This window comes from Platichthys flesus, chromosome 8 (genome assembly GCF_949316205.1).
Source record: "Platichthys flesus chromosome 8, fPlaFle2.1, whole genome shotgun sequence".
NCBI classification, from domain to species: Eukaryota; Metazoa; Chordata; class Actinopteri; order Pleuronectiformes; family Pleuronectidae; genus Platichthys; species Platichthys flesus.
In genome coordinates this window covers 8,869,598-8,897,197 of record NC_084952.1, presented here as the reverse complement: position 1 = coordinate 8,897,197, position 27,600 = coordinate 8,869,598, and the positions used below count along the sequence as shown (strand labels likewise).

Genomic DNA, 27,600 nt, shown 5'->3' with positions numbered 1-27,600 from the left:
TGCTTCCTGTTTACTGTGTAAAGTAGAGGAGAGGCCCTCTGGCTCGAGCATGTGAGACCGACCTGGACAGAGGGAGCAGTGTTCATATCAAGAGAAGGAACATAGAGCCCTGAGAAAATGTGTTATTCTCTCACTGGGAGACGTTTGCCAGCTGAACAATTTTCTTGATCTCCAGCTCTGCAGATTCTTCAGCACGTTAAATCCGGTAAGGTTCGTTTCATCACTTCTTTTCAGAGCAAACTCAAAGGATAACGATGGACACATTGACAGTGAGGTTTGGTGTCTTCTCTTTAAATCTATTTCCATCTTGTCTGAAAAACTGACTTTGAGAACCATAATGAGAAACATGTCATATGAAAGTACTTAGTTGGTTTAAGTAAACACTCTTGTACCATGAAAGTCTCCTGTATATTTTTAACTGGATCTACTGTACGTTTGATTTGCTGATGTTCTGATCTTTTCTTGGCGAGATACTTTTTTTTTTCCCCAGTGTACATCCAATAACTAACTATATACGCTAGGTGGCGCTCGTGATCAACATAGCAAATGTGTCCACTATATTTCAAATACTCCCCCCCCTCGCGTAGATCGTGAATGGAACAGATGATCCACTACTCTGTAGAATTTGGCCAATTCGGACTACTTTTGACTGTAGAACTGTACCCGACGAGAGTTTTGAGGTAATTCTGCTACTTGTTTGTATGTCAAATCAATTCAGTGGAAATAAATTGTGTCCTTCAGTCGACTTTAGTGGAAATTCAGCAGCTACTCAGCAGTAGAGCAAGATATTAAAAATAGCCCTGCCTTCACCAGCTGCAGCATGTGATTAAGGCCTCCATATAAATTCACAAATATTTATAATCAATTTACAAATATTATTTGCACAGTGAGCAAAGGGTTTTTACTTTTGCTACTTTATGTATATTTTTATTCCAATTCTTTTGTACTTTTACTTAATTGAAGTTGTGGATTCTGAATGTAAGAAAGTATTTCTAAGGTGTGACTACGCAATCGACAGTCTTATCTGAGTAAGAGATTTTAGTGCATCCTCCAATCCTGCTTTAATTTATGGTTGAAGTGACACTTGTGAAGCTGCCGTCTCTGTTGTAAAATAAAATGTAAGTTCACATGCCACAGGCCGGGTCTGAGTTTCCTTCAGGCCCCAGACCTCATAAAGAAATCTCTTTGCAATGTTGCATTGTTCTCCACAAACAAACAACTTGAAAGGAATAGTTTGCAGCTGAATCAAATACAATTGAAGTGACATTTAGGCATAAAACATTAGTTTAATTTGAATGTGGATGCTTATGGATACTTGGATAATACCACAGGAGCAGTATGGAGACTTTAAGTGGGCTTTTTTCTGTTGTTCTTTTACATTTGAAGAATCAATCGCCAGTTACTTGAATTGTTTTGCATTTGGCTGCAACGCTGTTCACCCCTGGAACTCCAAAGTGTTCCAGGGGTGTTGTGGACTCAAACATTTTCACCCAGTCCTCCATCGGCGTAGTGGTGAGTTGATAATAAGAGAATTTTCATTTGGGCTGAACAATCTCTTAAGTGGTAAACTGATATAGCATTGAAATATTAGTTACCTAAGCTTTAAAAGGGACATAAAATGAATAGATACCAAACTCCAGCACAACAAAAAGAGTAGAATCATCACAATTTGTTCCTGTGCATCAACAAACAAGATGAGGACCTCGAGGACCTTATAATCTTATAATGTGACACTGATAAACCTCAGTGTTTAAATCATAAAGCTTCCAGACTCTGGCACATCTGCATCTGACCACATCTCTGGGACGTGTTGCTCCTCCGCTCGAGAGAAAACGCCTCAGAGTGAGACCTCGCGGCTTTCCCCGCTGGTCTTCGCTGTCCACGTCCCCGCGGTGTCCGAGTTCTACCGGCTGCGATGCGTCTCGCGCCCCCGCGCTAAGAGAACACACACTGTGGAGGAAAAACTTCGGAGAAATGGCGGAGGGCGCTTCGACTCTCAAAGGCTTGCGGTCCCAGATGGGTAAGACGCGTCCAGACAGCCGCGGCGGAGTGTGGTGCAAACTGCAATGTGTCTCACGCGGCGGTTGGGACTTTGTAATGTTTGCTAGCAGCAGCAGCATCCGCCGCTAACCGGGATGCTAGTGCGGTTAGCTTCTGCGGGGTAGTGACGTTAGCTCGCTGTCCGCTCACAATTGACGCCGACTAAACTCCCACTTATTCCCACATTAAACCTTGTAAATTGAAATAGCCGAATCACGTTAGCTGATATTGACTTGTGGGTTATATAAGCCGCACATACGCAGTGAAAGTAGGGAAGCTACGCGGAGTTAGCTAAAGTTGCGACGGCTGACACATCGCGACCAAACTCGGCTAACTTGGGTTTAGCTCCACTTTAATGATGTTCCATACTTGTCCTGAGACGTATTTATGTATTAAAGTGTGTGTGTGGACAAGGACAAACACAACATGGCTTGTAAACGAAGCTAACTTGCGTTCAGAGGCAACGACAGTAGCTTAGATAACCATCGCTCATCACTCAGATGGGGGGGGATTATTGTCACTAGTGATCTGCTGTCCCCATCGGGAAGAGTTCAGGAAGCGCGCTGCTCCTCGCGCCGTGTGTCCCCGGCTGTGTCACAGCTGACAGCTCGTGTTGTCCCAGCATCACATCAGCTGCTTCATCATGGGAGAAGATGCTGTTCTCAGTTTCTTTTTTTAATAGCCTCAGTCAAAGTGCTCTTCTCTCTCCTGGATCCACCCGGCCGCCACTTCTGCATATTTATTGACATATGGCCTAACCCCCCCTCCCCTCCACTCTCCAGGGAGGGCAACCATGACAATGTGTGACCTGAATGTTCAGCTAAAGCTGGATTGTCAGACGGAGAGTGTATTAGTGGAGTTTGTCTGCACGCTTGTGTTTTCTCGATTTGTCTCGATGCAGTGACAACAGGGTTTGGGTTGGACCAGCAGTCTTTGTCACACACTGATCTGTAAAGCTGAAAGCCACATTGCATTATGGACAGTTTGTGATTTAGGCCAACTGCAAACCCTCCGTCAGTGATTCTCATTCAAAGTCGGCCCCCTCCAGACCTTATGCATGGATGTTTACAGGGTCTACATCCACAGGCATGAATGCACAGTTTGTTATGGCTCAGACAGATTTTCAGTGTTTTAGAATAAGAGGGAGTTTTCTGCATACCCAGTTTGGGAGTAGGCTTGTTTTACCTCTGCCAGTGACTGGACCACTTCTGGTGCTGCTCCTGATCCTATTTCCCCTCACTTGTCTATGTAGTATTATGAATCTAAAATTTCCATCCATCCAACTGTGTTGTTTTGGGAAAAATATATAGCAAATTGAAAGTGATGTGAAATGTTGGACTACTGGCTTTGCAAGGAGCTAAACGATCTCCTGAGAAAGAGATGGCTCAGAGGACTGACAATAATAAAATAATGTCAGGAATCTAGCTAATGTGCATGGTCAACTCCACAAGAATGTGAGCAAGGAGAAAATGTACCCTGCTATTATGAAGGGAGATCACACTACTGCGAGTCACACCGCAAGGTTATCCTGATCTTGGCTCTGCAGTTGCCACTACAGAATTGAAAGCATGAGAAATATTTCAGAACTGTTAAGATTTAACCAGAGGAAATGGACCATCTGTAAGTTTAGCGTGTGTATGGTCTAGGATCTGTTCACATTGGGTTCGCTTTGCTCTTCTAATTCCCAACCCAGTTTTATTTCAGCTCTATACTCTGACTGATAGGAAGTGTTACAGTATAAATGTGCACACACCCACACAAACAATATTTGAAAAGCAAAACATCCTCATTTGTATAAGCTATAACTGAGGTTGGCGTGTCATCAGAATAAGGCATCCGTTGAACCGGTGTGCAATTGTCCAGCATTTCTCTCGTTAGTTCTGGTCAATTGCTAATAACTTCATAACAATGCAAAGCATATTATCCATTAGGCGCAATGTCACGGTTAATTTAATGTGGTATTTTAGCTACAGGCAGATCAGATTTATGAAAAGACTATTGATGTGACATATGTTTGGTCTTGCATTGTAGCTTGTAACTTGTTCTGGTTGAGAGAGGTCTGTAAACTAAATAGCTACATGTGTACTTCACTAATAGAAGTCTAACTACATCTAAGACCGTAATTATCATTTAAACATCTGATAATATATTTGCTCAACCAAAGCTAACCTATAAAAAAGCACTGCTATTAAAACACTATAAAACTTGTGTAAACTTGTTTCATCCCGCAACCCTTAATCGCAAGAAACACATTAGAGAGTCAAGTAGAATTTGTATTGTTTGTGTTTTTTTGTAAACGATTAAATCCTTTCAATGCCAATCTCTACAAAAGAAAATAGTCCATCTGGGAGAGGAGACTCCCTATTGAAACTGGGATGTGTCATCATTATCCTGCTAGTACTGCAAATAGCCAAGGCTTACCTTTGCATGAACAGGTCTCCACTAATCCCATAGAAGGTCTAGTGTGTTTGTGTGTGCATGAGTGCGCATGTTTGTGAGCGTGCATCAGCTCAGCTGTGTTATCTGATGATCTGAGCTACTGAGCCAGCAACGGGTAGCTCTGTGCTGCGGAAAGCCAAGACTGTTAATGTTTTCTTTGCAGCCGAGCACAATATAAGTCAGCCGGACTTATCTGGATAAAATAAAGCAAAGCATGTAACAAATCAGCGGCACAAGTTGTGTTTGACAGTGAATTGTCTTGTTATAGTTGGCGTGAAAAGTCCCTGCTAAGCGTTGCTTCTTGCTGCCAAATGGTCGTCCACCCATGCATTAAGCTGTGCAGACACTTCCTGAGCAACAAGCTACTTAATTATGCTGCAGGGCACAATGAAGGCTGCAGTTGGAAGAAGGGACAGAAAAATAGACCCGTTCATCCAACTCATACTTTTTCTGTTACACCACTTGTATAAAAAGAGGGAGGCACAGAGACTCCCAGAATATAAAGATCGTTATTGTTATTTGGAGAACTAGCAGGGAGCTAGCATTGGATGAGCGTTAGCGTTAGAAGAGAAGTGGTGTGATGTAATGCCGGCTGGTCTGTTTCCTGTTTGTTTTTTTTGTCTGGGCTGCAAAGCGGGGTCATCACGACACCCCTTAGTGTTTTTTTCTGACGCTGTAATAACCCAGCAGTCCTCAATATGTATATGTGCTGCGGCCAGAGTGTGTTTCCAGTATTTATTTGAATATATATGACTTAAAATGTTGAATCAAGCTGTAATCATAGACACAAGAGTCATACAAATATATTTTCTCTCTCTCTATATATATATATATATATTTGTCACAATATGACCAAAGTGATTAATACTTTTTTAATGACTGCATGACGATTGAGAGGATATGAAATGCTCTGCTCACTGCGTCTTTAACTCTACTCTACCACCCACACTTACCTGAGCAACATATTATCTGGCAGACAATGGCATTAATGAGTCTGGTGTAAAATTAGTGACAAGATTAATCAGTTGTGTTTTTTTCCGTCTAACCTGTTGAATCTGAGTCTGTGTTGTTGCAGCGGTGAAGATGTATGTAAATGGGTACAGGTCGCCGTAGTGATGAGAGTTAGCTCCTCTGATTGGCTCTTTGCATTTCTGTGAGCACACCTGGCTCTCTGGAGATCTGGACCTCGTCCCCCGTCTCATTAAAGCTCTTTAGTGGACATATACTCGTGTTTGTGTCAGTGGAAAGTTATATTATTCCGAGATGGTGTGTTTGACTTGGTGTTAGTTTGATTCTTTATCATCACTACTGAGCATGAAGTTCATTCAGGATATGTATCCTCTGCTTGTGGCACACAGAAATTCTGCAAAGTCATAAGAGCATCAGTCTTTCTAACAGAAAGGCTTATTGTCATGTTTATCGCAGCTCTTATAAGAAAGATAGACTATGCATTATTTTAGCTTACAAATGAAACCTACTCAGCCATTTTTGATTTCCTGTCTGCTTTTACTTGCTTATCATGTCACGGCAACGGAAGAAAGTCATAATATTCTGAGATATGAAATATGAGACATGGCAACAGTTACCCTTATTTTAATTTTCAACTCTTTTAGCCTTGTTTATGAAGGTGGAGATAAATGAGGACATATTTTGCCGTTTCTTATGAATACAGATCAGTTTATTTTACAACAGTGAGTTTTTTTTGATTATTTATTCCCACGCATAAAAGTGTCCTAAATCGATGTGCTAAAATACAATCTGTTACACATACAGTGAGATGCACTGTTTACATGCACAACACTATACAGAACAGAATTATAACAAAAGTTTACTTGTATGCTTTGACTTAAGTGGGATTCATTTGTAGGATTTTTACCACATGTACTTCATAGCACAAAGCTGGTGATTGATAGTTAATGCAATTAAATAAGTAACTCTATTGTATGAAAAAGCTTTTATAAGTGCTGTTAGATCACAGGCACCCTTAACTTCATTTAGCTTAGCATTAGCTAACATTTGGCCTACTCATGAGGTGGATGCAGGGAATTAGCTGCAGACTTTGACCTTTAGTAATCTCCTTTGACTGGAAAGCACTGATGTTGCCACATGGTACATATATCTAGTGCATTGGTGACTGCTAAACCTGTTAACTCTCTTATCTGTGTGTCACCTGGTTGTAACTCAAGTGATAGTTTGTACTAGTTTATTACAGCTACATCAGATCAGTCTCAAAACATTCACCCAGATATAGGGCAATAGGAAGATATAAATCAAATCAGACTGGTTTACAGTACCTGTGGCTCAGATGGTAGAGCGGGTCATTTGCTGATCAGAAGGTTGAAGTGTCTCTTGGGGAAAACACCGGCTGTGGCAGTTTGTGAATGGGATGTATGATACAGAAGAGCTGTATGAAAGTGTGTGACTCATAGTCTGAAGCGCTTTGAGGGACTATTAAAGGTACCTTTATTTTTCTTCATGTGGATGAGGCTTTCTTTGTTAAATCTTCCTCACAGCACACACACACAAAGGCAACACAACAAACACAGAGGATAATAGAACGTGGCAATTATGAACAGAGGAAGGACTCTGACCAGCCTAGACCTATTAATATGCTTGTATGTAAAACAGGGGATACTTCTGATGCATGGATGTAGGTGGAGCATGACAAGTCTGACGTGAATAGCCTTACATTGAAGAGTTATGCTACAGATCAGTCCTCAAGACTCAAACATCACTAACCTCTGTGGTAGCTTGCCGTTGCAAAGTATTTGCATAAGATGTTACTGACATTTTACTTCATCAATCATCAGGAAATGTGATTTCGATGATATCACACGTCCTTATCCCTCTGTTTTGAATCTTATTTATTTTCGTCTGCACTCATACATCTCCCTAATCTAAGAAAGCATATTTGACAGTCAGCTGTGTGAACAGAGCTTACCTGTCAGTTTGTCGGTGTCAGTTTGTCAGTGTCACTTCATTGAAGCTGAGCCCCTTGTCGTCTCTGCTTTTTCAAACAGAAGTGTTGTAGAGAGCAGAGCTTATCGGTGCTTGTGATTGACACAGCTTAAATATTTTCAATACGCTAAAGCAACTCTGTTATAGATGTTGATAAATCCAATAAGCACTTTCATGGCACCATTTCAGCTTTTATTCATAATAATTATTAGTTTTATTGTAATGAATATGATGGAGAAAGAGAAAAACTTTCAGCACACAGTTAAAAGTGTTCATCAATAATGTAAATATCACATAACTGACCTTGGTTTAGCTTCTTTGTCAGCAGTTCTGTAATGCTGAATTCAGACTAAAAGAGACGGGAGAAAAAAGCTGATACTAGGCCTCATAAAGCTTGATCATGTCCTAACTGTTTCCTTCCTTCCGGCCTCCGTGTCTCTGAACCATGATTTTCCTAGGAACTGTTTTGGCTGAAGAAAATGCTGTTGACCCAGCGGTGGTCTTGGTGGGAGCGTTGATGTATTTGAGCGAGTTTGTAACTCCTGCCTTGATGCAAAATCTCTTGATGGTGTATGCGTATCGGAAAGGAATGATTTTCCATTCATGTACACTCACATGTAGACACATGTCATTCATATGCAATTAGGACAGGAAATATTGTGCGGATAATCCGGTTTATCAAGATGAAGCAGTGGTGTGGAAATTTGCTCGAAATTGTTCTTAAATCATTATTTTATGGAGTACGTGTTTCAAAATGTTGTGCATCCTCAGGCATATTAGCGCTTTACCAAGATGCTCACAAGGGTTTGATTCCAGACATTTCTCACTGCAGCCCATCCCTCCCAGCTTGCCACAGAAGGCAGTGTATAGCTGGCTACAGGGTTGACTATGAGAGTGGGGGTTATGTCTCATGGCTGAATAGTTGGATTGTTCTGTAGCTTCAGATCTGCTGAAACTGTTCAGAACTAGAATTCCTATGAAGAACAAACAGGGCACAGAGAAAAAACCTCTGAATTTAACACGATTTGTTTGGATCATGTAAATCCAGTCTGGTTCCTTCTTTGATATTATGTGATATTCCAGCTTTGTCACAATGGCTGTATGTGACTCCAGTTCTCTTTGTGTAATCCCTGGGTGTGTGTGTGTTCTCCTACATGCAGCTGCAGCTGCACAGGCCCAGGCAGAGGAGCGGCGCAGCCAGGCAGGAAATAGTCCAGGACCTACAACTAACACCTCAGCTAAACCTCAGGGGTGTAAACCAGGTAAACGACACCACACCTTGACACAGAAACGGATGGTTCTCACAAACACAGCCCTGTCACTGCTCTATTGTCATTAATAATCTGAACCATTAGATGCAACACAATCCCTTCCACCACCCTCTCAGTGTGGCTTACTGCAGGTCAACCTTAGTCATCATCTTATTACTGTAACAGTTTATAAAGCTCATTAATGACGGTCACATGCATACATCTGCTAAAGCCTTAGTAACTCTATGCTGCATCGTAATCCACTCCTGTGTTCATCATATATGCATTACCCTTTAATCACATGCTGTTTACACATATGTATGTGTTTGCAGTCCTCGACGGTGCTGTTCTTAGAATAGACGACCGGCTGCGAGTGGCAAAAGAGAGGCGAGAGGAGGCAGACAGACAACAGGGTAAGAACACAGTTGCTGTGTGAGATTAGTTTAGCCAAAGCTAGCCCTAACCTATTTAACCCTATGTGATGATTTCCTAGTTAGATATATAGAGATACTTAAAAGTGTTTTAGTACAGGAAATGATAACGATTTACTACAAAGAATACCTGCATTAGCAGCATCTTTACTCAGCTAATTGATAGTTAATATGGTTGATATCAACTTAGGCCATATATACAGTGGCATTGTAGGGATTATGACAAACAAAAGGATTATTATTTTGAGGCCGTTCACCCAAAAAAACACATACTAATACATGACGTGTTTTTCTCTGTCTGTGCATGCACATGCTGTGTGTGTGGTCAGTTTTGCGAGAGTCTCAGATTATGGAGCGGGAGCGTAAGGCCAAGCTGCAAGTGGAGCGTCAGATGGAGGAGCGTCAGAAAAAGGTTGAGGAGCAGCGAAAGAAGGAGGAGCAGAAACGACAGGCTGTGGAGGAGAAGAGGAAGCAGAAACAGGAAGAGGAAAAGGTATCTGGGGGCTGGCTGACTCTGGGGAGCCTTAGGATCTTATTGTTGCTTAAGTAATTTGACTCCTGTGACTAAAATAAATACATTTCTAGAGGAACTCCGGTTTATGTTGCAATGTTTCCCTTTTTAGAAAAAAAAGGGGAGGTAGAGATTAAATTAAAAGGATATAGTATAATGTTAAGAGCTAACAGCACAGTTTTAATATTTGCCTCTTGTCGTCTTCAATGTTCAAGGTAGATTCTATTGTCCTTCACTTCATACGCAATGCTCAGTATGCAGAACAGAACTACACCCCATTCCCTCTGTGCTGATGTGTGCACAGTTATACCACACAACAGAAAAAAATGAAAAGGAGTATAAACAGTAAAGTACAAAGTAGACTAAAATACCATGAATGTTGTTTTATTCTAAATGACTTGCATATTCCTCATCCTCTGCCCCTGCTCTGCTGCAGGAGCACTACGAGGCAGTGATGCGGCGGACATTGGAGCGTAGTCAGCGTGTGGAGCAGAGGCAGAAACGATGGTCTTGGGGAGGACTGTCCACAGACTCCGATGGACGAACAGGTAGAACTCCTTAAAATCCTTCATCTTACCAGTTCATATTTATTTTGTGTTTTTCTGTTAAATTCGACTTTTTTACAGCGGCGCATTAAGGAGGCAATTGGGATGCTCTAAGAGCTCCTCATAAAAATGGTCAAGTTGATAATATGACTGTGTTTCACCACAATTTGGGTAAAATCCAGGCACAATGTGCATGAAAGACCTTTATTTCCTTTGCCGGTAATGTCAGATGAGATGATTTAGGTTGTAGGTTCTTCAGTACGATAAGGTTCTGTAGAGACAGACACAACACTCCCTATCTTTTTCATTTTCAAAAAGCTATGGTATTACTTTTTTTCACCAAAAATACAGAAGCACAAGAGTAAGATTGACTGTAAATGACAGCTTGAAGGTAGTCGGACACACTTATTGCATAAATACATTAAAGAGATACTATTTGATTGCTGTCTACACTTGCTGTACCTGCAGAAAGCACAGCAGTTGTAACTCCAAACAAGACAGGTTGAGTTGAGATAGCATTTCTGTTGGTTACCAACTAATTCTAAATACTGAGTCCAGTGTATTTGTGCTTTAGTTGCAAGGTGTCACATGAAGGCTGATGGCCGACAGGAAGGTTACACGCTTGTCGATGATGATGAAGGATTTGCCTCTTCTTGCATTTTATCGCTCCTCCCTGAGAGCTCTTTTTTCCCACAGGAGATTCTGATGCCAGCGCCTCATCTCCAGTAACTATAGTTATCTCCCCTGCCTCGCCAGACAAGCCACCGAGGAGTCGACAAGGTTTTGTTGTTGATTAATTGTTAATTTGCTCACGTATGTTGCCAAACACAGCTTGGACTGCCACCGGTACTTCAAATAGCATGGTTACCCACCGTTCCTCCCACCAACACCCCTCCACCACCTGCGGTCTAACTGGCAGTCTTTCACTAACCATTCTTGTATGTGTGGCCTGTGTTGTAAATGTGCCTAAGTCTTGTTGAATAGCTGGAATTGAAGCTTTAGGTTTTTCACTCATTCACACTTTCCAGCTCTTCTAGGTCACGAAGGTGAATTCGCATGGGAGTCCACTTATGTTTGCCAAACGAAAAAATGGGTGTTTAAACATTAGCATCTACAGCTTACTAACCACAATGCTTGTCTCTGAAACCATGTATGGTTTGTTACAAATGTACATTTTCATGTTAAACATGATATTTATAAAATGTGAATTTCAAAATTAGATCAGTGGATACTTTTTTTTTTTGGGGGGGGGTTATTAATGAAGGTAGATATATTAGGATCTGGCAGAATTTTATGCTCCCTCGTGTGCACCCACATGCCCACTCCTAGCAGCCAGCTTCTAGTGTAAACCCCGCCTCCCTTGTCTGTCTTTCCTCCTCCCTCTTAGTGGACAAGCGCTCCACATCCACCCTGAACTTGAAACAGTCGTCCGAGGCTGGCATCAGCAAACGCCTATCCTCTTCCTCTGCCACCCTCATCAAATCTCCCGACAAACGTAAGTCCCCCCCCCTTCCTCACTTGCTCCCTGTCCCTCCTACCCTTCTTCCTACTCTCCCTGCACCCTGCATTCCAACGCTTGTGTCTCAACCAACAAAGTGTATTCCAGACTGTTTTCAGCCAGTTAAATGTTTTTCAGTGATTTATCTCATGTCCCGATATCTATCAAGTGATAAAACTGTTGATAATCTAGAACAAACCTCTTTTTATCTGTCAGCTCTTTAACATGAACTCTGACCTCTTCATGTCCAGGGATTTGCACACAGGCTCACAGGAGCGCAGACAGACTCTGGTAAAAATGCTGTAGCTCTCTGTCTCTGGACAAGTTAGTATCACCTCCTAATTCTGCTGCATCCCTTCACTGTGCTCCTCTGCAAAGGGCATTGAAGGAACATTTTAGAGGACTTTAACAATATGCCTTGGTTTATTTGATTTCGCAAAAAGCCGATTTGATTTGATTGATTCCTATCTCTTCACAGCTTCCACAGGCTGCCAGTGCCATCTTTCCATCGCTAAATTCTCTCTACTGCCATACTCATTCAAAAGATTATTCTACCACTCTTTCTTTTCCATACATTCTCTCAAGTCTGAGAGACTTCTGTACCATTCACAAGAGACTGTTGTTAAAATGTACCATTGGGTGTTTCATCATTGTCCCTCAGGTGTTAAGCAGAGGAGTTCGTCTTGTAACCGGTTGCCTAGCAATGTGAATGCTTCTCAGGCCAGTAAGGAAGATGTCAAAAAGCCTCAGGTGGAAAAGACAGGTGCAAAAGATCCGCTCTCCATCCCACACTGTGCTCTCACAGCTAAAACGGCGAATAGAACAGTTTTCCAAAAAACACTGCAGCTTGCAAAGAAATATTTCAATTATAGATTCACCTCTGTCACAGCTATGATAACCACATAGCAAGCTGACGTTGTATAGGCCAATGGATTAAACACTCACAACCACAGTTCCCCTACTGTACTAATAGTAAGGAGCATCAGGTAATTTGATCTAATGAGTTACAACTCTTGTCTGGGTGTTTAGCCATCATCTTTGAAACTGGTGCATCAGCTGCTGTCAGCCCGAGCCTGGTGACTAACATTAAGCCAAATGAAGTGCACATGATGCGTAAACTGTCTATGGAGAGTCTTTGTCGACCTTCCTCTAGTGCCTGCTTGGCTATAATTCCACTCTCATGTCCGTAGGCCAATCCATGAAGAAGAGAAGCTCCTCCCTCACTCGAGTAAATGTGGGCAGAGCACAGACCCCTACCAAGCCTGATAAGGGGACAACGGATGATCAAGGTGGCTAGCATGAACAATCAACAGTCTTTTTCTTTATGGCCCTATCTGCATCACTAAGGCCTCCTTTTTTAAATAACAAGCATGCGGCTCTTATATTAATAGCTTGCTCAAGGATCTACTGTGGTTTTTTTAAAGCCCCTAACAATTCTTTCTGCATTGGCGAGGTTTTCGGGATAACATCCTCATTTGGTTCAATTTAATGTCATGGTGCTGAAAGAGTCTTTTGACAGGCTTACTCTTCTTGCTATGTATTCCCTCTTTCCCTCACCAAAGGGTCTCCCTCGCTTATTACAGAAATACCGCCTGGGAAGCTGCTAAGCTTCTGTAAACTGTAATTTCTCATGATTTACTGGAAAAGCTGAGTGTTTCTTAACCGTTCTGCTGTCATACTCCACCAGATCCTGCACCGTGCCATGCTCCTTACTTTGTTTGAACCTTTTCATTGTTTTCTTTTCAACCGTCGACCCAGCAATGGATTGTGTGTCTGGACTAACACTAACAGCGTTTTGTTTAGTTGTGACAAAGTCTTGATTGTTATCTCCCTCCCAGATAACGTCATGGCTGGATTTAAGTCTCTGGGCCTGTGCTTCAGTTTGGTGTGTGGTGTGTGTCTGTGCCATCCCCCCATAGCACCCTAAGGGCCCAGAAATTATCACAGCAGCTACTGCAGTCTATGTGTTGCCATTAACCACCAATGCTTTTGTTTGTCCCACAGCCACGTCATTCTCTTCGTGCTGAGGACTTAAAAAATGTACTTGTCCTGTACAGATGTATGTTCTGTGATTAACCTGAGAAATAATACAACACAGCAAAAACAATTATTCATACAGACTTACGACTTCATAACTATAACCTTATCACAGATTAATAACCCACATGCTTCATACTTTGGTGCAGAGCAGCAGGCTCCAGGGGCTAGTACTCAGCAGATGACAAAAAAACAAGTCTGTCGACAACAGATGTCCTCTCTATAAGGGGCTCCTACAGGAAGTGACTCTGCAATCTCCATTTGAGGAGGTAGCTTTTTAGGGACCTATCAAATCAAATCAACACTTTAAAGAAGTAACAAACTAAATGGGGAAATGTTGATTCTTAAGTTTCATGCATGCTAGAGCTCTTTGTTTCTGCCCTAACCGTGGACCATAGTGCTTTTCCAACATGCTGACTTGCTCAGTACTCACTGCTTCTTATTCTTATTTTAATTTGTTGATTTAAACTCAGCACCTTCTTTATGTCAGCCATGGAAAAGTTTCAACAGACGAGGCTTAAGAATTATTGCTGGTTCCCAGTCCCCTCACCCTGTCACTTTTAAACTTTGGTTTCACTTTTCATTTTCCTACCCAATAGTAATCCTCGGCTGTTTTTGAAGTTCACTAATGGTTCGGTTTTTCCCCCAATCAGCACACCTTCCTCTGCCTCAAGGAACCATTGATTTGACCTCATTTTCTACTTTGACTAATGTTTTTTTAACTGATCTTCAGTTCTTTGGTCTGTCTCAGTACTCTTCCATGGTGTCCTTTTCTTACTGTCTTTCACTTACAAACCTCATTTGTTAACAGAATAAAAGACAGTTGATAAGGAGCCAATGTAAGATTATTCAGACACAGTAACCTTTGGTTCTATCTGTTGATTCACTCCTGTTGGTTAAATCACATGGTGACCTTTTCCAAACTTCATTGACCCCCTTCTTTGTGTTGCCTTGTCATCCCACTCTCTCCCTCTTTGCCTTTTTGTTCTCCTCTCCTTTTTCGGGTGATTTTTTTCGGCCGGTTTAGCTCGCAAGGCACCGGCTAGCACTGTGGACGGAGGGGTCCTTAGTCGCCTGCTCACCCCCACCCAGGCCTCACTAGCTAGGAGCAAGAGCGCCGCCGCCCTGTCCGCTGAAGGAACAGATGCTCCAGGTAACCTCCACACAGGAGACCCTGACAGAGAGAAAGGATGGCTAGACAGAAATCCTGGTCGTCTTTGCTTACCCTTGTTGTCTTTTAGTAAAAAGTGAACCCAGTCACTCCCAGTCCCGCTTTAGTCGATTTATACTCATCCCAGTGCCCTGCTTTAGATCATTGTGCTTTTGGAACAATCCTCTCAGAGAAAATGGTGGCGGAATCACAGACGTCAATGCAGCTCCCTGTGTTTAAAAGCAGCCATTGTATCAATCAGCTGTTTATGTTACATTATTACATTACATGTCATTTAGCCGACGCTTTTGTCCAAAGCAACTTACATTTTTAGTACACTCAACATTTATGAGGGGCCATTTTGGGGGGTTCAGTGTCTTTGCCAAAGACACTTAGGCATGCAGATGGGAAAGAGTGGGATTCGAACCAGCAACCCTCTTGTTGCAGAACACCCACTCTATCCCCTAGGCCATGCTCTCCCCGTATGTTATGTATGAACAGTAATTACTTCCAGCAAAGTACACTCATGTGAGCATGTATAGTTACTCAGTAAATATTAAGACGCACACATGGATCCAGCTCACTTGCCCTCTCCGACCGGACACAATTGGCTGTTGTGTGCTGAGCTGGGCTGAGCAGGGCAGACTTGGCAGGGAGGGTTTCTCTGCTTCTGAGGAGCGTCAGGGAGGCATGCTGGGAGCTTTGCTCTAAGCTGCTTACCTGTTGGTTCTTGTTACATCAGAATGAGACCGTTGTGCTATAACATGTGTTCTCATCGTAAAACCAGGGTGTCTGAGATTCCAAAACATGCCACTTAAATAGTAATTACTTGTATTTGACTGATTATATGGGCTCTATGTCCCTCTTATCAAAATCAGTACATCCTCAATGTCCTGCTAGACATTGTAAAATATGGTCTAAAGCCATCCAAGTAGGGTTTTGTGTCTAAATGAAGAACTTGCATGCCTTCAGGTTTATATGAACTATATCTGTGTTATACTAAAATGGTTATAATCTGCAGAACATAGGTTATTGTTAAAGATCCATTGTTTTAGACTCAGCATAGACAACAATTAATGAATATGTTTGAGAACACTGTTTTAAGGATATAAAGAAGCACACTCTAAAGTACTGACTCGCTTAATAGCTTCCACTGCAGTCCAAGCATTGGTTTTAGGTTGTGTTGTTTATTGACTGGCCATTACAAAGCCATTAGCAGCTATAGATCTTTTGCTAAGTATAGTCCCAGTAGAAACATGACACATCAGCATTAGGAGCAGCAGTGGGAGCAGGATACATTTCATAGTCGACAGGGCTGCGCAGTGTGCAGTCTGAGTGGATTTGAAGAACACATTTGTGATCAGGCTTTGGCAGAGAGAGTTCTCCAGGTCTGGGGATTATCATGGCTAATCCCTCAATCTGACACAACAAGCTCAAAACCAGAGGACAACATTATTACCTTTAAGAGAAGAACACATATAGACGGCAAATTACTCTTGATTTAGTTACTGATACTGAACACAGCACGTGACACAATCAACATTCACTGTGTTTTAATGTACTAATATATCTGTGAAATGTGGTGTGTATAGTCCCAGTGTTCATTGTACTGTGTCGGTGGTAGGTTTTGTATAGCATGTGCGGTGGTGTGGTCCTTGGTGTTCCTTTGTGTTCATGTTGTGTCCGTAAGCTGTGTCTGGGACTTTTGTGAATTTGTTGCATTCTGTTCCTCGTGTGGCCTTTTAATCTCCAGCCTAATCAAAACATGAGCAATCATGCTGTCGCCTGCCTAAAGTGCTAACAACTTGCTTTTTTGTGCTCTTGTCCCCCTACAAAATGACTCCTCTGCCTTTCTTTCAACCATCATCTCTCCTCCCGTCCTCTCTCCCACTTTCCTTCTCTCTTTTCTTCCACTCTCTTTATTTCCCTCTACTTTTTGCTGCTTTGCCGCCCAACTCGGCCGCTTATCACGCTTCCCATTGGTTGTTCTCCTCTGGCCCTGCGATCACTGTGTCCTTTACCAGAGTGTCACCTGTGTCCTCGCTCAGCCTCTGCCACTCCCCTGCACCCAACACGTGGACCTGTGCGCAGCCGTAGCATTGACCGACAGAAGAGCGGCATGACCACCTCTGTTTCAGCCGACGGAGCCCTCGACCCTTCACTGGTGAGATCACCTCCTGACGTCACTCAAAGAGAACACTGTTCCATCAGACATTTATGAACAGCATGATTTAATTTCCTCACCATCCTCCCTGTCCCCTCTTCCAAAGTTGCATTTTTGTACATGTATTGATGTGGGTCTACCTACTTAGCATACAGCCGTCAAAAACGACAATGCATTGGGTTGATATTTTTCCCAGAGGACTGCTTTCTTCTGCAGAACTGGTAGGAAAACATTTCACCTTAGCTAGCCTTGATTAACTACTATCAGTGTTTTACATAAAAGCAAAGCCCTGTTGGAGCGTGACATATTTTTGTTAGACTCTTAACTGAATGTCTTAGTTTGAACATTTTATTAATGAATGTATAATTCTATGAGGCCTGAATAATAATATTTGAATTATATCACAGCCCTGTCAGTCAGTCAGTTAGTTTACTGATGTAGTATCCTGAATAAAGGGCTTTAGCCTGTATCTCTATTCTTATCCACATTCAAACTACAGAGTGATAATAGATACACAAGTCAGTGGATGTGAAGGACCATTAGAACCTGATGTGATCTGTTTTGACAGAAAATTAGTATTGGTTTCATAAGTATATGAGTATCATACTTTACAGCACAAAATAATTGCTGGAAAATAACACCACATTATGAAAATTCATAATACATAACCAGCACTATCAGTAATTCTAATTCATTGAATTTGACTTGGAAAATGTGGAGAGACACATAGTAGTTGACATATTATTTAAATATTAGTAGCTCTAAAGGAGAGTTGTACCTTTTTAATAGAGAACCAGTATTAGGTTGAAGTTATAACAAATGCATAGAGGTGACACTGCTCAGAGAAATGAGGCTGGCACTGAAGTCACTGATTTATGTGCATATCCTGCTACATTTGCCTGTCAAAGTATTTCAGCCCAATGCTAACGATAGGGAAATGTCATTCCCCCAGCTGCACTTTGGCCTTCCTGGTCACTTATTTGAACTTGCCTATACACTGGCTATTTTTGTCCTCATTGTTCCGTATAAGCAATAATTCTATTGTTTTTATATGGTGGCCTGTAGTGCCCAGCTTTCTCTAACAACCTGCCCGCCCTCCTCCTGCTCTGTGGCTGTGAAGGGCCTCATTGTCGTAGCCTGAAACAAAGGGATTCACAGTAGTCAGATTATGGACGGATCATCTCATGCAAAGCAGACACCACCCCTGACTCTGGGGCCTAATGTCAAAAGCCTTAGACTCTCCTCATCAGCTCATTGTGTCTTCTCTCCTCCACATGAGATTGGTGTGGAGATAATTTGAATTCATAGCTTCATGCTCACCATCCAGATATAGGTTAAAATGTGATTTCAAGTCAACTTAGTTGGGCTACAACCATATTAATATGTTGATGTTCTGAACATAGAGACTTTTGAAAACACTGCTTGCCATGTTTTAATTTGAAAACTCAGGTTTTGTTGAGTCATTTGACGCTCAAGGAGATTTGGAAAATATTAGTGCATACAGGTTTGTGTTGGACAGTGCTGTACACTTGTGTGTCAATCTGAGTGTAACATGGTTGACCTTGCTGTGCCCCGCTGTCATCTTGTTTGCAGTGCCTAGTTTAGCACATAGGGATTAAAAATAGATGTATTAAAACCCTACCTGTGGGACTTCTTTAAGGCAGCATTGTGTCACCATTTGATTTGTGATTTATACGAAAAGAGGCAGAAATAACGATGAGTTTAATGCTGAGTTAATATTTTTGTCATAGTTACTTTGTTATAACAGGCGACTGTGTTTTGGCCTATTTATCGCAGGATTTAGAGTTTTGTTATAAATAATAAATGTAAGGAGAGTTCAGCTACACATATAAAACCTCACCATGAGACATTTCATCAGATGAATGATAGAAGGGACAAATTAGACAAACTTAGAGTATTTCTGCTGCATTATGTGAAGTTATATGAGTTTTATTTTGACTTTTTTATTTTTCTGCATGTTTCTTTATTAGTACCTGATACTTTCATCATCAAAATACTTAGAATTATACAGTCTAAGATGGAAACATTCAGTGTTTAGTTAAAGTGTGTCATGTCTACTTTAATGCCATAAGCTGTCACAAGGGGTCACAAGTATCCCTTGCTGCAGTGAACTGATCCCTTTTCAATGTCAATACAACTTAGTCAAGCTCCTACTTAGGAAATTGCCATAATTTCTTTTTCCTCTTCTTTTCCTTCTCTCTGGAACTACAGAAGGACAAGCAGTCAACATCGCCCGCAGGGCAGCGTCCAGCCTCCCCATCCTCCACCCTGGGGCGCAACCGCTCACCATCCCCAGCCCCTAGTCCAGCTCCAAAGAGGACTCCCTCCCCAGCAGCATCCAAGTAAATCTACAATACATATTAAGTCATTCATTCATAAATAAGTATTTTGCAGGATTAGATGCAGCAACATTTTGATTTAATTAGGAGACAAAACAACACAACTCACACTTTTTGGTTTAACAGGCAAAGTTCCAAGACACGCCCATCCTCACCTGGTGGAATGAAACAACGTCCCCCATCTCCCCAGCCCACATCAACCAAACCCCCACCCATCCAGAAACCAGCTCTTACTCCAACAGGACCCCCTACTTTACGAAAGAGAGACTCAAAGTCCAAGGATTTGTGTCCTGTCCAGGCTGTGCCTCCGCAGTCCTCGGACAGCAGCAAGACCAAAGACAAAGATGGTGAGTTCTTCTCAGTTTGAAGAAAACACCACACAATATGAATGTGTTGTTGTTGCATAAATATATAGACAGTGATTTTTATTTGTAGAAAACATATAAGATATATAGGCCCGTACAAAGGCAGACTTAACAACCACAGACCACTGACGACTGTTTATTAGTCAGCACCTGTATTTGTCAAGCGTGATCCTCTGTTATTCTGACAACCAGGATGTTTGCACTTGTGAATCCAGACATGTTGTTAGTATCAAGGTGCACAGTGACCCAGCAGGACAAGCTACAATCTTTTTCGTCTTATCACCATCTTTCAGTCTCATAAAGATTCAAGTAAACTCTTTGTTTTCTGACATTTACACTGCACACTTACCTATTATTACCTGGGTGATCCTAAATCTAAATGGTGTTGCTGCACAAGAGCTTCTTTCTTGTCATTGTTTATATAACCTGACGTGATGACATAAAACAGCAAGAGATCTAGCATCTACAAGAAATTGCAGATCGCGGTTTAATGCGTGAATACATTATCAAATCTATTGTACACAAAAATATTTTTCTAGTTTAATTTCAAATGTTATTATCTGCATTCCATGTGTTTGCCAACTGTGCATGAGAACCAGATAATAGTGTGCCTCTTCCTTGTTCCCTTTTGAACTCCTGCTCTTTGTTTCTCTCTCTATCACTATCTGTCTCTTTCTAACCACACACACACACACACACCCTCTCTGACTGTCCATTAGCAGCGATGTATTCCGCTGCACCTTCACAGCCTCTGATATCTTGGTTTAATTCTCCCCCCCGTCTGTTTGGTTAGAGAGCATTATCATCTGTTTCAATAGCAACAGCATTTACGATTTAAGAATTTTGTGTTTGTGTATCTGTGTGTGTGATTGTGTGCCGCAGACTGACGTGGCAAAAGCTCAGTTTGCATAAAATCTCAGTGGCGCAGGAGACCTATTATGTCCCAGCTGGAGTCACATCCTGTTACAGATATGTGGTCGTTGTTGTTGTTGTTGTTGCTGCTGCTGCTGCTGCTGCTGCTGCTGCCACCCCATGGACAGCATCATGCTCTGCAAGATCAAATGACTTAGTAATGTTTTAATACTTGTCACCGGGCAGGGACTGTTACCCAGAATGCAGAGCAGTCTAAAAATGAAGAAGACACAAATGATCAGTGAATTTCCAACCCTGACTTAATAAGTTCATAGTGATATCTATATTATACTTAAAATATGCACATTACGCTTTTCATTTGTTATGGATATATTTTAATTTGGAATGCTGGTAAAGTCGTCTATCATGGTATATGTCATTTAATTTATCAATACATATCAGGATAAGTAGATTTTCTCAAAAATCTATTAAACTCATTAATTAAATTGCTTGTTTCATTTAAGTTTAGTCACAATGTTGCAAAAGTCATAAAAGTCTCAACTGTGCTCTCAGCCATCTATTTTTTACTGATTAAGCATCTCAAATAACATAATTATTTTTATTAAATAGTTATATATTATATGGCCGAGATTCTTGATTAAGGCAAATTAATTATCCATTCAATAATAATCATTTTACTGCCTAACCCAAATTAGTATTGCTACAAAGGTTATTGGAACCTGAGTTTCCTCAAATGACAGATATTATCATGTGACAGTTACACAACTCAGAATTAGGCCACTTTTTTTCCCTACTCTTTTTCTTCTTCACATTAAGCCTCTGCAGCCAATCTGGCTTTCTGTCCTCTCTGTCATTATTTATCCTCCAGTCACAGCGTCCCGTTGCTTTGAGCTCAGGTCTGCACCACAATAAGTAACATTTGATAGAGTGGACTGGACATAAAACGCTAAATGAATCTCCAATTTTTGTCCTTACACCTTAACAGACTCGAAGGGCTCGACGGGAACCAACTCGGCTGCTGAGGCAGCCAAGATCCTGGCTGAGAATCGCAGGCTGATGCGAGAGCAAAAAGAGAAAGAGGAGCAGCTCAGGATACAGAAGGAGGAAGAAGAGAAGTGAGGATCTTGAAATTAAGATTGCTTATCTACTTTGAAAATGGCTCCAGAGAACTGTAGATGTTAAGAGAAACCGTTTGAAATACGGTCATATTTTGTAGGTATTAAAGGTACAATTATTATGATTCTTTATCTCCTATAAGGCTGAACCTTCTGAATGTTCACTCTCTGACATTACCTGAACATATTTCTGAGTTCGTTGTCAAGCATTTGCTGCTTGTTCCCTTCCCAGGCTGAAAAAGGAGGAGGAAGAGCGTGTAGCGGAGGAGGCCCGACTGAAACGTGTGGAGGAGGAGAAGAAGCTAGCAGAGGAGAGAAAAGTCAGAGAAGAAGAGGAAGCTGTGATGGCGGAGGAGGAGCGAGTGAGAATGGCAGAGGAGGAGGCCGTGAAACAGGTCGAGCTACAGAAAGAACGAGAGGAGGCTGAGGCCAAGGCTCTGGTGGAGGCGGAGAAAGTACGTCAGGAGAGAGACCGCGTCATGCAGCAGAACCAGCACGAGCGAATGGAGAGAAAGAAGGTAAGCTGCTTTCAGACATGTACTGGACTCCACCGTATTTTAACCAGAGAACGTGCATGCGTGAAGACACGAAAATGAAAAATACTAAAGAAAACAAATATCTCCCGGTGGCAAAGCGGTGACACACACTTAGAAGACACAGCCAATGATGTCAAGAGAATTTGTGACGATCAGAGCAGACGACAGTGTCGGGGTTATGAAAACATGATCATGTGATCTCAGCAGTGGAGTTAATTTGTCACTTCCTGCCTCTGTCTTCTGTACTGCTCCACATCTTGCCTGAATCATGCGCAGGATTTGTTACTGTTGTGAACGCGTCTGTGTTGTACATGTGTGAAAGGCAGACTTGTGTAAAATTATTATTATTTAGCAGATAACATTCGTAAAAATGTTTTCTTTCTTTCCATTTCAGAGAATTGATGAGATAATGAAGAGAACTAGAAAAGGGGACCCTAATGACAAGGTGAGCTCACATTCAATCAGTTGGTGTATCCATATTTTGAGCCCATCATTTGGCAATTTACAGTTTCATGGTTTTAATTTGGGGGTTTACTAAAGTAGGTTCAATTGCCATAATGTTTATCATGGGCATTATTTGTCTCATACTCCGGGAGTGCCTCTTTTCATCCTCTGTCTGAAACACTCATTTAGCTCTTGGCCGCCTCTCAATGAGCTGTTTTCTCTGATTAGTCAGGCGACCCACTCCTTTGTGATTGGTCAACCGCTTAAACTTGCATGTATTCAAAGCGTCATGCCCCTCTTTCACAGACTGTCTGGTCATCTGTAAACACTGCTGTAGCCACAGCAACAATGGCATTGAATCTCCAGACCAATACGAGCTAGAGTTAGATATTGAAATTCAATATGAACCAGTCAATAGACCAGCTTAAGACTGGGTTTCAATGTTTTACCGTGGTAGGCTTTGTTTGCAGCTTTCTTATATTTCATATGTAGCATTTTAATTCTATTATCTCTATTCATCATGGTGAAAACTGTATGAAGGCTGGCATGTTACCTTGTGATGTGAAAGCTTTTATATGCACAAAATAACTCTGTGATCCACTAAGGGAAGGGAAAAAAACTAAAAGCAAATTATAGGCATTTTAAGTGTCTGAAATCCTCTTCCCTTTCTTGCCCGTGTAGAGAGATGATGATAAATGCTCACAGGACAATGACGACAATGATGACAATGATGACGACGATGTGGACTCAAACTATGAAGCAAACGGTAACTGTTTCCATCCTTAAGCTTTCACCTTAATTGCAGATTCAAGATATCAGACTATCTTTTCTCATCTGTGTGTTTTAAATAATCTTGTGTGTGTGTGTGTGTGTGTGTGTGTGTGTGTGTGTGTGTGTGTGTGTGTGTGTGTGTGTGTGTGTGTGTGTGTGTGTGTGTGTGTGTGTGTGTGTGTGTGTGTGTGTGTGTGTGTGTGTGTGTGTGTGTGTGTGTGTGTGTGTGTGTGTGTGTGTGTGTGTGTGTGTGTGTGTGTGTGTGTGTGTGTGAGACTTTGAATAATATCCTGTCTAACTTATGACTTGTCTCATCCAAATCAATTTCCCGGCAGAGATGGATGACATCGCCATGGAAGCTGACAAATATGATGAGTGTGGTCTATCCTGTGAGCCAGTGAATATCAGAGAGGAGGCCCTGGGCAGGGTGAACGGAAAACCAGAGACTGACGACAAGGAGAACAACAATGGCCTAAGCACAGATGAGACCCAGGCAATAAGGTATAACTGCACAAAGGAGTATGTAACTGTAGAGTACAGCTCATCTGTTGGTTTGTATTTAAAAGTTCACTCAACAGTAGCTTCACATTAACTCTCCAGAGAAGAACCACATTAGTTTGTATCATTTATTGAAATACCACAGCACTAGCTTGTAGGTAAGTGCTTTTTCCTAGTCAGGATTTACACTTGAAACTGATAAGTTACTCAAGTCAAATTAAACAAATACATTCTCAGCCACCCAGTCAGTGTTAGTCCAGCCCCCCCCGCCCCTTCTTAATTCCCACATCAGCTGACATTAATCTCATGTTTTACCTCAGTGTCTTCTTAATCTACGTGAACACATCCGATTTCCACAGTAAGACAGCTGAGAAGGTTCAGGGTCTGATTTGACTAATTAGTGGAAAACCATAATAAATTACTTTTGACAAAGTTTAACCTATGTCCTTTAACCCCTCCTCTCCAGTCCAGTCCCTAAAGGCCGCCATGTGGAGGGCTCAGAGTTCCAGAATGAGCAGGACTCTGCTAAAGTGGGCTTGATCCCAGGTCTGAACGGTAAATCCAACCAGTGGAGCTTTGAGGAACTGATTGACCTCAACGTCCACTCCAAGACCCCCCTCATCGTGGCGGAGGACTGTAACCAAGTCTTGATCAACTGTGACGGGAGCTCAGATGGGACCAGGGTAGCCTTCGAGGACAAGGGAACCCCCATCAACCCCCTGCATTCCTCTAATCAACCCATAGAAGCCCTTTCAGGTGAGGGCTCACTCCCATACCTATTTGTTGGGAATGTGTAACTTCAAGATTAACCATTTTGTGTTTTCTCCTGTGTCTCTGCAGAGATGTGATGCTGCTTCCAACCCTGAGAAGCCTCTCACTGTTGCACTCCTGAAGTTCCTATTAAGCTTAGCTCATTAAAAAAAACAAAAAAAGCAAGTCCCCTACCGGTTCCAAACAGCTTCCTCCTCTTTGTCCTCCTCCTCTTCCAGACGGAGGAACACAAGGTGAAGCGGAAAGACCTCCCTAAGTGCTACCTTTGCACCGCACATTATGAGGAAACATATGTATTGAAATTATATATTTAAAAAGAAATTCTTCAGGGAAATTCCATATATTCCTTAAGCATGCTTTCTTCAGGTCTCTTTCCTCTCCCACTTGTGTTTAGTTCTTCTCCCACATGTTATTTCTTTTTTTCCCTGTGTTGTGTCCTATTTTGATGTTTTTTAAGGGCTTTGTCAGGGGTGCATTGTTGTAATTTATTAATTTTGGCTTCTTTGTTATTGTAATTATTGTTATTATATGTTACGTTTTTTTGTTTCTCTTCTGTGACAATATTCCAGGACACGTGCGTGAACTGACATTGTGACTAAACGGAAGGAACATTTAAACGGTCTGTTCTGTCGGGGGTTGAGGGGGCGGGGAGCATCCCAGGATTTGCATGTGATTCACCTAAATTTACTTGACCGGCTGTTTCTGCAGCATCCAGCAATATGGCCTTATCGTGTTTCCCAACCTCGACGTATGAATATACTAAATTCTTGTGCTGAAAGCTCACACGCGCACAGTTCAGCCGTCTCAGTTGGGAGCAGATTCTGTATTCATGCTTCACCTCACTCATCTCGGCTCTTTCACCCCCAGTGTGTTTCATGCCAACCACACTCGTCGCCCAGCTTCTCCCTCCCTGTGTTTCCTTCGTTGGCCACTAGAGGGGATTCAGGCCCTCGGCTGTAACGTTTGAAGCTGTTTGGTGTCGAGATGAAATGTCGACACAGTTGTGAATTCAAATGTTCGGTGGAGCCTGAGCACTTTGTCGATTTAGAGTTGGCAGTTCAGTTAGGTTCATGTATATAAACCGTATGTTTCTTGAGTTGTATCCAGTTTTAGTGTCTAACATCTGTAGCGACGCCGCCTGCAGCTGTTCCGCTCACTTCACTCAAGTGAAGTTCATTAGTTTCCTTCATCGTGTCTTTGGATAACAGTTTCTGTTAACTGACCTGAACTTGAATGTTTGGCTGTTCTGTCAATAATGTTAAACTTTCGACTACAGTTTTTCCATTTTGTGCTTCATCACATCCATACACACATTTCCTCCATTCATCCTTCCACCCGTGCGGCTTTATCATAAATTTCACTTCTGTCCCACTAACCTCCCTCTAAAAAAACTCCTCTTACACAAGCTGCTGCATCTGAAACAAATTCATTTCAACTATTTTTGATAATATACAAATTTGGCTTTTTGTTTGTTTATATATGAAAATACATTTCTACATATATTTAAGTGTTATTGTATTGTGTATATAATCAGTATTAGGCAAATGAAGCCATGTTCCGGTCGGAGTGGTGTCAGGATGTGGATAATTGAAGTCTCTGTGTATGTGTATGTGTGTATAAGATTTAAGGTCTCTGTTCTTCACGTGCTCTTTGAGGGGAAGTCAGATTTGGCGAAGGGCACATCAGAAAACTAATATTTATCTGAAGCCCTCTTCCATAAGAGCTCCGCAAAAACAAGGGGCCACTGTGGTGTGTGTCCCCAAGCTCTGGTTTTGATTCAGATATTGCCTCATAAAAAAACAAGTCAACATTTTGATGGTGAGCCAAGCTCTTGCCCTCAGCGACATGTCTGAGCCGTGAAATCAGTCGCGTCTGTGCCTCACAGTGATTTTAAAGTCACCGAAATATGTTTTAGAAACAGTCAAGGGATGAGGAGATGTCGGCTCCTCCGTTGCAACGACGCACATCCGCTAAACAAAACCAGACGTGGGGCCAGACTTGTTTTCCCGCATTGTTGAACTGTCTGTTCTGGATTTTTGTACTTAAACGTTTAAATTCCCTGATGCTTGAATTGTCCAAGCACCAGGTTGGGGGACCTTGATGTTTTGTTTTTGCCTTGTTCTCTGCTGGCTGACTAAAACTGGCTTTCATTAATAAGCTCAAAGAATGTAACAGACTCCATAAACCGTCCTTCATTATTTACCACATCTCTCAGCCCGCTTTTAGCTTGCGTGCATTATTCATCTAGGAAACGCGGCGACTCTTTGCACTGTTTCAAAGTACTCGCTGTGTTTTATGAATGGTAACATAAGAGTAGCTTTACTGTACAGAGCCCAAGGAGAGTTGTGCGATATTCTTGAAGATGTCGTCTTGTCTTTGTTCCCGTTCCACACATTTTAAAAGTCTCATTCATAACCTGAAACTTCTACCTACTCATGCCTACACCCAAACCCCTCCTCTACCCCTCCTGTCGCTCCTGTGTAGCACCTGTTTGGGGGCTGTTGTAGCTGCTGCTTGAACAGATACTGTATCTATTCCAGGTCCTGCTGCATCTTTTAGGGCTCAAGCGCTCAACGTTGTCTGATACAATAGGATAGAACGGTGCCTTAGTTTGAGATTTAGTATTTTTATTGTATCACTTGTTACTAAGAAAGTTTGTCTTTACCTCAGCCTCGACAATCAGTTCACCCAACCAAGGGCGACTGTGTGAATATTGAATATTTCTCTGAAAGATTTACAGACCTAACAACGCCCTGTTCAGAAAATACAAATTTGTACTGTAAATATATCTAAAAGTGTACTGAGTTGACACAAACTGTTACAACAATAAAGTTTGCAAAAATA

General features: G+C 41.8%; 1 protein-coding gene across 10 annotated transcripts; it reads left to right on the top strand.

Annotated features, from left to right (window-relative positions):
* The first annotated feature begins 1,881 nt into the window (after positions 1 to 1,881).
* On the top strand, positions 1,882 to 27,600 carry map7d3 (MAP7 domain containing 3). 10 transcript variants are annotated; one of them, XM_062393089.1, is made up of 20 exons: positions 1,882 to 2,020; positions 8,598 to 8,699; positions 9,020 to 9,100; positions 9,448 to 9,611; positions 10,066 to 10,177; positions 10,871 to 10,954; positions 11,562 to 11,669; positions 12,334 to 12,435; positions 12,863 to 12,961; positions 14,737 to 14,862; positions 16,884 to 17,023; positions 19,256 to 19,386; positions 19,510 to 19,730; positions 21,607 to 21,736; positions 21,969 to 22,254; positions 22,667 to 22,717; positions 23,398 to 23,482; positions 23,823 to 23,988; positions 24,452 to 24,741; positions 24,826 to 27,600. In XM_062393089.1, the coding sequence occupies exons 1-20, from the start codon at positions 1,975 to 1,977 to the stop codon at positions 24,831 to 24,833; spliced, it is 2,532 nt and encodes an 843-aa protein (XP_062249073.1). In that variant the 5' UTR covers positions 1,882 to 1,974; the 3' UTR covers positions 24,834 to 27,600. The 10 variants fall into 10 exon arrangements, with proteins under 10 accessions (XP_062249073.1, XP_062249064.1, XP_062249065.1 ...); XM_062393080.1 differs by having other exon boundaries at positions 1,887 to 2,020; positions 16,908 to 17,023; XM_062393081.1 differs by lacking the exon at positions 10,871 to 10,954 and having other exon boundaries at positions 1,887 to 2,020.